Source organism: Echinops telfairi, unplaced genomic scaffold (genome assembly GCF_000313985.2).
Source record: "Echinops telfairi isolate 266 unplaced genomic scaffold, ASM31398v2 ScPeMD7_7417;HRSCAF=8455, whole genome shotgun sequence".
NCBI lineage: Eukaryota > Metazoa > Chordata > Mammalia > Afrosoricida > Tenrecidae > Echinops > Echinops telfairi.
In genome coordinates this window covers 4563838-4576346 of record NW_022111317.1, presented here as the reverse complement: position 1 = coordinate 4576346, position 12509 = coordinate 4563838, and the positions used below count along the sequence as shown (strand labels likewise).

Here is a 12509-nt window from a genome sequence, read left to right as displayed (position 1 = left end):
TGGGTTGTGCATTTGGCCGTGAGCGGCAGAGTCAGCAGTTCAAACCCACCATCCCTTCACGGGAGAAAGAAGAGGCTACCTGCTCCCGTAGAGGTACAGTCTGAAACCCACAGAGGCAGTTCTCGGTCCTGTAGGATCGCTAAGTTGGAATGGATGGAGTGGCAGTGAATTAAGTGATGGGCTGCTTTCAAATCCACCAGCCACCTCAAGTGAGATAGATGAGGCAGTGCGCTTCCATGAAGACCTACAGCCTTCGACACCCGGGGAGCAGTGTTACCCTGCCCTACACGGTCCCTGCAAGTCAGACTCCACCCGACAGCAGTGGCTGTCCCTCGGTTTTTTAGGCCAGATCATGAAGAGCCTCAAGTTGGGGCTTCTGTCTAAGCCAGGCGAGCTTTTCCAGCTGCGTGGACAGTGCTGGGCTGTGCTGAGCATGTACGGGAGGAGGACGGAGCTGCCAGGATGCTTTGACAGGAGAAGGGAGGGTGGTGAGCTTGTGGGAAGGGGCAGCAGGTCTGACCAGAAGGTGGAGTGAGGTATGGGGTGGAGGTGGAGTGGAGTCAGAGTTAGGACCTTTGAGGAGGGAGGGAGGGAGTCTTCCAGGTAGACACCAGAGTAAGATAGGCAGCGTTGAGCATCAGGATGCTTCTGGCCCAGGACCTGTTGAGGGACCCAGGGGGTCCATTGTGGGTGCCCAGTCCCTGCCCGTCTAGAGAAGCCAGGTGGGCAGGAGGCCTGTGTGCTGACACTCATTCGTAGCTGTCAGGGCCGAGTGGACTAGCACGGACAGCACGTAGCACCAGGGGTGCACCAGCCAGTCAGCGGTGACATGGCAGAGCCCCGTCCAGCAAGGGATGGGTCTTGTGGAACCATGACTCTCCCTGAGGTGCTGATGGGCCCTGGCAGAACCCCTACCACTCCTGGGTGGCCCTTGAGTGAGTTGTCACCCTCTGTGTCCTTTCCTCTTGGCAGGAGATCACGGACCAGGACATGTTCGGAGATGGCACCACCAGCCTGGCTGTGCCAGAGAAAGTGAAAACCCCCCTGAAGTCCAGCAAGCCTGACCTGCAGGGCTCTGCCTCCCCCAGGTGCTCCTGGTCGGGGGAGCTTCCGAAGGCAGGGGAGGGGGTCGTGGAGGAAATGGAGGCGCTACAGACCACGGCTGTGCTTCCCCTGGTCCCTCCCAGGGGAACAGACTGGCCATTAACCTCCCTCTCCTGCCCTGACAGCAAAGTGGACACGGTGCACACACCCCGGCAGAAGAGGAGCACACCCCTGAAGGAGCGGCAGCTCTCCAAGCCCCTGAGCGAGAGGACCAACAGCTCCGACAGCGAGCGCTCCCCTGACCTGGGCCACAGCACACAGGTACCTCGGGGCCCCTGCCAGGGCCGGGACGCTGAGCTGCTCCGGACCGCGCTCTCTGTTTTGTATTCTGCCTCGGACAGTTAATGGTGCAGGAAAGGAGAACCGCTGAATAAAGAGTGCCATCAGAAGAGTCTCATCTAGTTGTCGTTCCTAGTGTGCAGAGTGGATGGGGCTCTGTGCTGAGTGACAGCTGTCCTCATCCCAGCCTGCAATCCGTCACCCACTAGCAGCCAGTCCAACCCTTCCGGTTTGTTCTGCCATCTCTGCCCTCCAGCAGATGTGAGTCTGGAGATTGACTGGCAGACTCTTCCAGAAGATGGTATCAGAGTTTGAATCGTGTCCCCTCTCCTCCAAAGAAAGCGTGTGTCGACCTGGCTGGGCCCCGGTCCTCAGTGACTTGGCAGTAGCACCATGATAAAACTTGGTGCCTATAGAATGGTGTGCAGCCCCATCATGTGGTCTACCCAGACGAGCCAGGCATTTGTAAGAGGATCCGGTGGGCTTACTCAGGCCACAGCCCTGATGCAATGCCATGGGGGTTTCCCTGCGGTGTGGCCTGTATCACATAAGAGACAAAAGGAGAGAGAAGCCGTCTGAGCAAGAGGCACTGGATGACCACCAGGATCAGAGCGCGGCCTTTGGAGCCAGGGTCCCTATGCTAAGAACTGATAGACCCTGGGGAAGATGGGTGCCGAGACGCATGCAGGCCTCCAAGGATGCCCGGCCCACAGATGCTGAAAGAAGACAAGGACCCTCCTCCAGCGCCAGCAGAGAAAGCTCTGCCGAACATCCGGCCCCTAGAAATGGGGAGAATAGATTTTCTGTCTGTTAGAGCCGTGTACTTAGCAGTATTCCTGCCATAGCATCACTCAGCGACTATGGCAGAATTTGGCAACAGGACTGGGTGCTGCTCTTCACAGATACCTAGCACGTGGAAGTGGTTTTGGAATTTGGGAATGGGAAGAGATTTAAAGTGCCTTATAGTAAAGCCTTTGTGTGGACTTCGGACACGTCGTCAGGGCAGCCAACCCTTGGAAAAGGAAATCATGCTTGGTGAAGTAGAAGGGCAGCGAAAACGAGATGACCTGTGATGGGCGGATTGAAACAGCAGCCGCAATAATGACCTCCCACCTAAGAACCATGTGAGGGTGATGCAGGACCAGGTGGGGTGCACGGGGCCGCTCCGAGCTGGGACCAACGCAGAGCACCTGACAGCAGTACTAAAAGCCTAGGTGGGCCTGGAGAGATTTTGGCGGAACCATGGACGTCAGAGGCAGTTCTGACGACAGCTCAGAAGGCTGTGAGGAGAGCTGTGGCCCTGGGAGCGGCAGCAGGAGACTAGTGTGGGAGGCAGCCGAGGGCACGAGAGCTTCTGGCAGAAGGCTTTCCCACAGTGGGGCATCTCTGAGGACTGTTGGTGAGGCTGGGCCCGTTGGCCAGGAACGAGAGAGCCAGAGACCTTCAGGCTGAGGCTTCCTGGTGGAAGGGGGTGCATCTGTAAAGTGGGGATTTACAACACCTGCCCAAGAGGCCACGCTGGCCAAGGGACCAGGGCCTGGGAGCAGAAGCTGAAGGGACAAGGAGCATGGACAGAAAGGTCGCCTGGGTCTCAGAGCGGGACATGACCACTAGGGTCTCACAGGGTGGGGCACTGGCCGCCCAGGTTTCAGCAAGTCAGGTCTGGATCAGCACGCTTCTGGAGCGTAGGGATGTTATTCCCAGGTGCCAAGGAGATGAAGCCAGAGCCATTGCCCAGCGCTGAGGGGATGGAGCTGCCTTACCCGTGGGGTTACGCCTCAGTTGGATTAGGACAGCGGTTCTCAACGTGTGGGTTGGAGCCCCTTTGGGGGTCAACCCTTTCACAGGGGTCACCCGATTCATAACAGTAGCAAAATGACAGTGATGAAGTAGCAACGAAAATAACGTTATGGTTGGGGGGGGTCACCACACATGAGGACCTGTCTGAAAGGGTCATGGCAATAGGAGGGTTGAGAACCACTGGATTAGGAGACTGTGGCTGCCCAACACTGAAGGGACAAAATTGTCATCCCATCGGTCCGGGAAGGTGGAGCTGAATGATGCCCTCCACCTAGAATTTAGGGAGCCTGGCTAGCACGTGGAGATTCTGGAGGACAGACGGGTTGCCCACGTGGCCTCCGAGCATGGCCAGTCATTTCAAGCACTGAGCGTGTACACTGTGCTGCTGAGTCTCCACTGGCTTGGTGCCCATGAGCCCGCCCCTCCTCCTCCACTCTCTGCATGCAATGCAAATAGCTCCCTGGTACCTGCTCTGTCCGGGAGGCAGCTAATGTTCGACTGACTTTGGAAGTAGAGAATGTGTATGGAGGGGCTGCAAAAGTTCACGGGAAATTCCACTCCATACATGAAAATGGAATAAAATATATATATTTCTCTTACTCCATTTGTTCATGACCTTTTTGAAGCCCTCTTATACTCTGGGTTCATGAATCCAGAATTGAGAGTGGGCTTTGGGGAGGATACGATGGGATGTAGTAGGTTACACATTGTACTACTGACCACCAGATCAGCAGTTCAAACCAGCCAGCCCCTCCAGAGGAGCGGGAGGAGGCTTTCTGCTCCCATGAAGAGTGACAGCCTCCTAAGCCCCCGGGGCTGTTCTGTGAGGTCGCTGTGCGTTGGCATTGACGTGAAGGCAGTGACATTGGAGTCTTGGTGGTTCCACGGGCAAACACGTTTTGCATGTGGCAAGGCTAGGAATTGGGATCGGGCCAACTGTGGAAAGTTAAGGATTTAGTTGTGTCTCCCCCCAGATCTGTGTCATCTTGGCGGGGCCATGATTCTCAGTGGTTTGACAGTCACGTCACAGTGTGGTTTTGTGGTTATGTAACGCCATCATCCCCCTCCTGCGATCTGATGTGACGAGATCAGCCCACTCGTTCTATGGAGGTGAGGTGAGACGCAGTATCTGCCCCCAAGTCACAGTCCTGAGTCTGACGTCCGGACGGCATCACCTCGCACCGTCAAGAGAAGAGAAAGCAGGAGGGAGGAGCAGACAGAGGAAGAAAGAGCCGGCCGCGGAGCACAGCCTGTGGCTGCGAGGTCCCTGTGCTGAGAACCTCCTAGACCCAGGGGAAGCTTGGTGAAAAGAGCCAAGTCCCTCCCTCAGTGACTAGGAGCACCTTCCCCTGGAGCGGCTGCCCTGGATTCAGACTTCCAGCCTCCCAACCGGAAGCGGGGGCACATTCCTGTTGGTTCAAGCTACCCCCTTGGGGCGTTCACGCAACCTTCACAGTTACAGGGCCTGAGCACCGGTTCCTGTGGCACTGCTCTGGGCCAGGCGTTTGGTTCCCAAGGACAAGGCTACAACTCACAGACCTCAGACACAAAGCCTGGGCTGGAGCAGATGCCGGAAGGCCGAGCCCTGGGACTTGGGGCACCTGCTCACCCTAACCCGGCATGGCTTGCACAGTCCTGCCTTCTGGGGTGAATGCCTGCGAATCGGCGAAGGGGAAGAGATTGTGTGTCCCTGTGGCCTCCTGATCCTCCTGCTCAGGCATAACTGAGGCGCAGCTGAGACTAGAACAGCCTGGTGCCCGCCGAGAAGCATTGTCCTCCTTGTTAATCACTGTTCCTGAAATATCTTCTGTTCCCTGTGCCGCCAGGGCTCCCCACACCGCACACTCTTCCCGCTCATTATTTCTCTCCCCTCTGCCCTTGTTCCCAGATCAGGGACACCTGCTAGCCTAGCTGCTCGAGCCCCCTCCCTCCCCTGCCCCTGAGGCTCTGCCCTGGGGGCGAGGGGGCGAGCGGGCCTCCCTGCTCCCTGAGTAGGCAGCTGGGCCTTTGTTCCTCCCTCTTCCATCTTCCTCTGGGGTCTGGCCTCAGGGGTGCTGGCTCTCCTTTGCAAATGCCTGGTTCTCTGCTCCAGCCCTAGACCCTCACCCCTCCCACTCAGCCTCCTCCAGGGACCCCCTGACCAGCCGGCCGTGTCTCCCTGCAGGTTCCCAGGAAGGTGGTGTACGACCAGCTGAATCAGATCCTGGTGTCAGATGCGGCCCTCCCAGAAAACGTCATCCTGGTGAACACGGCTGACTGGCAGGGCCAGGTGAAGTGGCGGGTGGCAGGCATGGTGGGGTGGGGAGGGGAGGTCCCGGTTTCAGGGGTGGAGCAGCAGGGCCTCTTTCACAAGTACAATGTCTCCCCGGGAGGTGGGCACCCTCTCCAGCCTGGGGGGGGTGGCGATGTCCCTAATGCAGGCCTCACCTTGTCCCCCCTCCGCCCACCCCTGCAGTACGTGGCAGAGCTGCTGCAGGACAAGCGGAAGCCGGTGGTCTGCACCTGCTCCACCGTGGAGGTCCAGGCCGTGCTGTCCGCCCTGCTCACCCGCATCCAGCGCTAGTAAGGGCTGCTCCCCCGCCCAGCCACCACGGCCTCCCTAGCCTCCAGGCAGGCATTCGGGGCCCTCAGGGCATGCCCCTGGGCACCCTAGAGGACCCGAGACTCCTGTTCCGCTCCTCTTGGTCCACATCCCTGCAGCCCCTGCTGAGCCTCATCCCCTCACAACCCAGGAGGAAGGAGAGGGGGCCGGGCAGGTCCCTGTGTCCCTGAACACACCACCCCTGCTTCTGACTTCTGGCTTTTAAGCTCCGCCTGCTGGTCCTCTTCCTGAAGCCCAGCTAACTGGCTCCCCGAGCACGCACACACACACACACCCCACCATCTCCTTGTACACACACTCCTCCCACCCCACCCTCCCTGCACTAGCACCTGACCCTCACCACACCCAACTCACGGGCTACCTGCCCTCTCCTCTCGGGGCCGGCGGGCTGTGCTCTGGGCTGGGCTCGCTCCTGTCCCGGCCCCTGTAGGCAGGGGCTGGAGGGACTGCTGAGCAGCGGCCGCTCTGCTCCACTCCACCCTCCCCAGCTGCAACTGCAACTCAGCGGTGCCGCGGCCGGTGAAGGTGGCCGCCGTGGGTGGGCAGAGCTACCTGAGCGCCATCCTCCGCTTCTTTGTCAAGTCGCTGGCCAGCAGGACCTCCGACTGGCTCAGCTACCTGCGCTTCCTCATCGTGCCCTTGGGTAAAGTTGGCGGCCTCCCCAGGGCAGGCAGGGGGGGGTGGCCTCCCCACTGCCCACAGCCCCTTGCCCAACCAGTCCCTGCCGCCTCTCCACCCCAGGCTCCCACCCAGTGGCCAAGTACCTGGGCTCCGTGGACAGCAGATACAGCAGCACCTTTCTTGACTCTGGCTGGAGAGACCTGTTCAGTCGCTCGGAGCCCCCTGTGGCAGGTAAGGGCCCCCCAAGAGGGCAGCCCAGCACCCCAGGCTGCACTGGACAGCCATGTGGCTCTGGGCTGAGAAGGCCAGCGTGGCTCTTCACGCGAGCGCGTGCACTCACACACACACTGCCTTACTCTGCCTTCCTGGCCCCCACCTCTCCTCTGGCCCCGCTGAGCATCTAGAATGGGGGGGTGGGGGGACGGCAGGTCATGGAAGTCAGTGTGGGAAGCAGACAGCAAGGAAAGAGGTATACGGTACGGACAACGGGGCAGACCGAGGCGGGCTGCGGAGGGCGCCCCTTGTCCCTGAAAGGTGGGCGTGAGGTCTGGAGGCAGCTCTGCAGAGCCGGTCTGGTGGGGGCAGTGCTGTGACCCCCAGCTCCTGGGAGCTTTATGGCATCCCCACTGGGCCCCCTGCTTGTCCGCAGAGCAACTGGACGTGGTGGGGCGGGTGATGCAGTACGTCAGTGGGGCAAGCGTGACGCACCAGCTGCCCGTGGCTGAGGCCATGCTGACCTGCAAGCACAAGTTGTGAGTGCCCCTTGAGAAGCCCCCCGCAGGCTCTGCCCCGCCCCGCCCCAGGGGCGGGGGGGCGCAGAGTGTGTGTGATCACTGCATTCCACCCAGGCCTTCCCTTCCCTGCTCTGTACACCCCCTTCCTCCCATCTCTGCCCCCTCCCCCCAGGGCCCGGCAGCCCACCGGCGACTGGTGTGGGCAGCAGGGAGAGTCTGTCATTTTGCCTCCATTTGGAGAGCTTTATGTAAGACAGCAGTCACACACCCCCAGGCCCTCCGCACCCCCAGCTGCGATGGGCAGCTGCCCGGGTGGCCAGCCCCCTTCGAAGTCACAGTATGGTATCCCAGCACCCCACGGGTCCACACGCAGCACTGGTGCTCTGTCTCTCCCCAGCCCCGACGAAGACTCCTATCAGAAGTTCATCCCCTTCATTGGCGTGAGTAGCGACTCCTCTCCTCTCCTGTCTGCCGTCCCCCAGGGCCCCCAGGCCAGGTCTGCAGTCAGTGCTGCATTGGGCGTCACAGTGGGGGCTGCTGGCTGGTTCTTTCCTGCAGGAAAGCTGCTTCTAGCTCTTGTACACAAGCCGGCCCCTCTCTGGGCCCTGGGCCAGGCCTCTGTGCCCCTGGGCACGTGTTAACAGAGCCCTTTAGCTTTGCTGACAAGGCTCTGGACATACCCACTGCACCAGGAAGCCTCCCACCTGAAGGCCCTCACCTCTCTCGTCTGGTGGGTCAGCAAGCCTGGCCTGCGGGTACAGGAGCACTTCCCCCTGGGGTCTGGTTCAGGGGCAGCGGTGGGCCCTCAGGCAGAGGGCTCAGGGGCAGAGGGGGGCTCGTGGTAACGCGCTCAGCTGCCCTGTCTGACTAGGGGCTCTTCCCACATCCCTTTTCCTGTCATCTTGAGGCCCCTCGTAGCTCCTAGGGGTGTCCCGATGCGGGGTCCCCACTGCCTGCACGGGCACAGCTCAGACACACGACATGCCCCCACACACACACACACATACACACACACTCACCGCCCCACTCTGCTTCTCAAAGACCCCTTGGGCCTACAGGGCTTGTGGGTCCCTCAAAACCACCTCAGCAAGTCTGTCTCTGGCACTGCCCTTTCCTACCACAGGGGGTCCCCGCTGTCCTTTCCAGAATTCTCTGTGGGGCCTGTACACTTCTTTGGGAAGCTGACGTCAGCCCCACTGCTTGAGAGGGGCAGGCAAGGGCCTGGGACCCCCTCCCCCTGTGGCCTTTCCTCCTTCTGAGGCCAGGAGGCAGCCTCTGCGGGCCTCTTTAACCGCTGTCCTGGGGCTCCGGGGCTCCGGGGCAGCATGGCCCTGCCTGGGCTTTCTTTCCAGGCTGAGCTGAGCAGACTGCCCCAGTTTTGTGGGCCTAGGGGGATGAGGCCAGACTGTCCCCTGCCCCCAGGGCTCCCCACCTTCCAGGAGGGCTGCCCCTGCCTGAGGGCCCTGCCTGAGGGCCCGGGGAGCCCCGTTCCTAGGGACAGCCAGGTTTCTCCACCTCTTTCCAAGACTGGGGCTGCCCCGGAGGTGAACAGTGATCGCGTGCGGTACAGGCAGGCCTGGCAGCTCACACCCATGTCTCTCCTGCAGGTGGTGAAGGTGGGGCTGGTGGAGGACTCTCCCTCTACCACAGGTGAGCCTGATGACCGGCACCTTCACCTGGGGCCGGGGGCGTGTCCTAGGAGAAGTCTGAGTTGGGCAGCCTCCCATGGGGGGAGGGGGGAGCGCTGCTTAAGGGCCTGGAAAGAGCATGGCTGCCCAGCCTGGTGGGTAGGGTAAGGTGACCAGACGTTCCACTTTTGGCGTCTTAAAAAAAAATCCCAATTTTTGGAAAGAATGCACGACAAGCTAGGGAACGACAAGCTAGGGAACGGTCTATTTGGTCCTTATAGACCAACTTTTTAATCAAGAACCCACCACTGGTCAATGGTGTCCCGCTTTAAATCTGGTCACCTTAGGGCAAAGGTGGCTTCCTCCGGCCGACTTTGATTGTCCCTGCAGGTGACGGGGACGACTCACCTGTGGTCAGCCTGACTGTGCCCTCCACATCACCGCCCTCCAGCTCGGGCCTGAGCCGAGAAGCCACGGCCACCCCTCCTTCCTCCCCGTCCATGAGCAGCGCCCTGGCCGTCATGGGGTAAGAGCCAGCCGATCATCGTCCATGACAGCCCAGGCTCGGGAGGAGGACGTGGACACTAGTGCCCGGCCAGCCACCATGTGAAGGGCCCGACCGGGCAGTGTCCCATCCTCCAGGGCGGGGGCTGCTGCCATAGTGATTTGCAGGGGGTGTTGTGAGACAGCAGGGCCTCCGTGACGGGTCTCGTGCCAACATTCGGATAAGGGGACGGGGTCAGGGTCAGTAGGGACAGCACTCTGCCTTCCCCTGCCCCCTCCCCCCTGGCCTCTCTCCAGGGGTCCGCTGGACATGGTGCCCCTGACAGCGGTGAAGCCCTGTCTGCCACACCGCTACAGCCCCACCCTCACGTTCCAGGTCCCCTCTTCTGCCGGCAGGGTATTTGGGAAAAGGGACCCTCCACACACACCCCGATTCTGCTCTCCCTGCCCCCAGCACAGAGGGCTGCTGTCCCATGGGAATTGGGCAGGAGGTCGGGACTAACCGCTGAAGAACTTGGTGGCGTCATGGTGGCCAAGCGCCTGGCTGCTAATCCAGAGGTCGGCCGGGCACTGGGAGCCCAGCAGCTCCGAGGGAGACAGGTGTGGGGTGCTCCTGGCCAGGCTCTGGCCCTCAGGGCTGAGTGATGGGCGTGGGGCCCGGCCCTCCCCCGACCTCCTTTCCCTCCACCGGTGGAGGTGCTTGTTTTGATTGCACTTCTGCTCTGGCACAGGCACAAAGAAACGGCAGCTGTGACTGCTGTAGCCTGTGTACCTATTGTGTCTGACGCTTCCTTTCAAGAACACATCAGCCCTTTCCCCGGAGCTAAAATTATCCCTGAGAAGAGGAGCTGGGGCAGCCGGCAGCTCCCCGGGCTGGGCAGCTCTGCCATTGCCCCACTTAGGCCCCAGCGGCCGTGGGCACACACTGTGCGTCCTCTTAGGACTTGGCTACTCCACTCGCTGACCGCCTGGGGCCTTCCCCTCTCCTGGCTCTGTTCTCAGATGGACCTGCGGCTCCTTGCAGGAGGAAGGAGAGGGCACCAGAGGGGCCAGGCCAGAGAGCACCCACACCACCCCCAACCCCCTTCTAGGGACACTGAGGGCAGAACTGATGCCTCTTCCCCTCCCAGGGGCACTGAGGGCCTGGGCTGACCCTACCAACCCCTCACCCCCCGCCTCCCCCAGGGACGCTGAGGCCAGGGCTGAGCCCCCTTTCCCTCCCAGAGGACTAAGGCCAGAGCTGCCCCCTGCCCCCCTCTCTTTCCGGAGGCTGAGGGCAGGGCTGACCCCCCAACCCCCTGCCCTCTCCAGTAGCCCCAACAGCCCGTACGGGGACGTGATCGGCCTTCAGGTGGACTACTGGCTGGGCCACCCCGGGGGCGAGCGCAGGCGCGACGGCGACAAGAGGGATGCCAGCACCAAGAACACCCTCAGGAGCGTCTTCCTCTCGGTGCAGGTGTCCCGCCTGCCCCACGGCGGCGAGGCCCAGCTCTCCGGCACCATGGCCATGACGGTTGTCACCAAGGAGAAGAACAAGAAAGGTAGGTGGCCCCTGAGGTCCCGGGCTGCTGTGCCACCACACCTGGGGAAGCCAGCCACAGTCACAGTCATCCAAAGCGTGGCCCGGGCCTTGGCAGCCTGTGGAAAGGGGGCATCTCTAGGCCTGGGCTAAGAGGGAGGGCAACGGAGGCAGGGCAGAGCAGGAGACCCTGAGAGTGGGCACTTCCCTGGATGGTGGCCTCGCCTCCCTGTGGCTCCCTGCATCCTTAGGCTCTGCCTCCATAAGCACTCCCTCCCGCCAGCTGGGCCTGTCTGTCTCCCTGCCCAATGTTTGCTCTGTTCCCCAGAGCCCTGGGGGAGGTGTGGGGGTGTCTGGGGCACACAGACAGACAGCTAGAACCATTAGCTTGACCACCTCTGCTCTAGCTGTCCTGCTAGCAGCCAGGCAGGGTGAGTACCGACCAGGCAGGCGGCATCTACGCCCTCACAGACAGACGCCTCCACACACCCCCACCCCCACCACCACCATCCACACACACACTCCCACACAGAGGAGGCAGCCTGAGACATTTGCGCTGCAGGGACGCAGGCCCCATCGAGCCCAGGTCCTCCTGGTACAGATGACCACAGTGAAGCCCATGTCCAGGGCCCTGGGCTCTGTCCCGGAGCTTCCCACCCCAGCAGGGCTCCCTCCCCAGGAAAAGGCAGCCAGTGGGGGGAGGGCACTCAGCACCCACCTGTCTGCTTGCCACCCAGTTCCCACCATCTTCCTGAGCAAGAAGCCCCGGGAGAAGGAGGTGGACTCCAAGAGCCAGGTCATCGAGGGCATCAGCCGCCTCATCTGCTCGGCCAAACAGCAGCAGACTATGCTCCGAGGTGGGCTACCCGCCTAGGGGGCGCTGCGGGAGGGCTGACGAGGGCGGGGGATAGGACTGGAGGGGGACAGCAGGCCCTCCACCCTGCTCACCATCCCCGCCCCGCAGTGTCCATCGATGGGGTCGAGTGGAGCGACATCAAGTTCTTCCAGCTGGCCGCCCAGTGGCCCACCCACGTCAAGCACTTCCCAGTGGGACTGTTCAGTGGCAGCAAGGCCACCTGAGGGCGCTGTCTTCCGGCCACTCGCCCTCCTGGCACTGCCACCAGCCTCATGGCCTGCAGGCAGGGGACGAGCAGGCTGGGTCACCACACCTGCCCCCTGAAGGACACTGCCATGGGGGATGCCCCGCTGCTGCCCCTCCCCCAGGCCCTGGGCAGGGCCGGTTTGCCTCCAGCTGAGCCCCATCTGCCCTGGAGTAGAGTCCAGGGCCACCCTCCGGTTCTCTTTCTGCCCGTTCCCCTCCCCCCGCCCCCGTGGCACCAGGCCTCCCAGAAATAGGCAAGGTGGCTTCCTGAAGCCAGGAGGGGAGTCCACAGCACCACCTGCTGCTGCTCCGCCTCCACCCCCCAGGCTGGGCTGGGGCCCCTCCTGCCTCCCATGGGGTGGGGTCCGCTGAGCGGCCCACAGCTGGCTGGAGGAGGAAGCACTGCCTGCCCCAGGCTGAGCGAGGGTCCTGTGCTGACTGATGAGGAACCTGCCGCCCGCCCCGTGTCCTGTGTCCCCGAGTGTGCTCTGCCTGCACTGCCGCCCCTGGTCGTCTGGCTCACCCACTGGCTGGCTCACTGTGTGGTCGCCTGTCTTGTGGCTTCCTCCTGCCCTCTCCACCCCCCTGCCCACGCAGCTCTGCCTGGTCCAGTACC

The 12509-nt window shown here is 61.9% G+C and overlaps 1 protein-coding gene across 1 annotated transcript in view; it reads left to right on the top strand.

Annotated features, from left to right (window-relative positions):
- PACS1 (phosphofurin acidic cluster sorting protein 1) overlaps positions 1 to 12509 on the top strand; it is a 20653-nt gene extending 8144 nt beyond the window's left edge. Inside the window, exons 8-20 of the mRNA XM_004713695.2 lie at positions 973 to 1088; positions 1230 to 1365; positions 5348 to 5452; positions 5639 to 5745; positions 6274 to 6428; positions 6527 to 6637; positions 7056 to 7158; positions 7538 to 7580; positions 8748 to 8790; positions 9159 to 9294; positions 10584 to 10813; positions 11529 to 11648; positions 11756 to 12509. Of these exons, the coding sequence (XP_004713752.2) occupies positions 973 to 1088; positions 1230 to 1365; positions 5348 to 5452; positions 5639 to 5745; positions 6274 to 6428; positions 6527 to 6637; positions 7056 to 7158; positions 7538 to 7580; positions 8748 to 8790; positions 9159 to 9294; positions 10584 to 10813; positions 11529 to 11648; positions 11756 to 11871 (1521 nt within the window). The 3' untranslated portion in view covers positions 11872 to 12509. The remainder of the gene's footprint in view (positions 1 to 972; positions 1089 to 1229; positions 1366 to 5347; positions 5453 to 5638; positions 5746 to 6273; positions 6429 to 6526; positions 6638 to 7055; positions 7159 to 7537; positions 7581 to 8747; positions 8791 to 9158; positions 9295 to 10583; positions 10814 to 11528; positions 11649 to 11755) is intronic.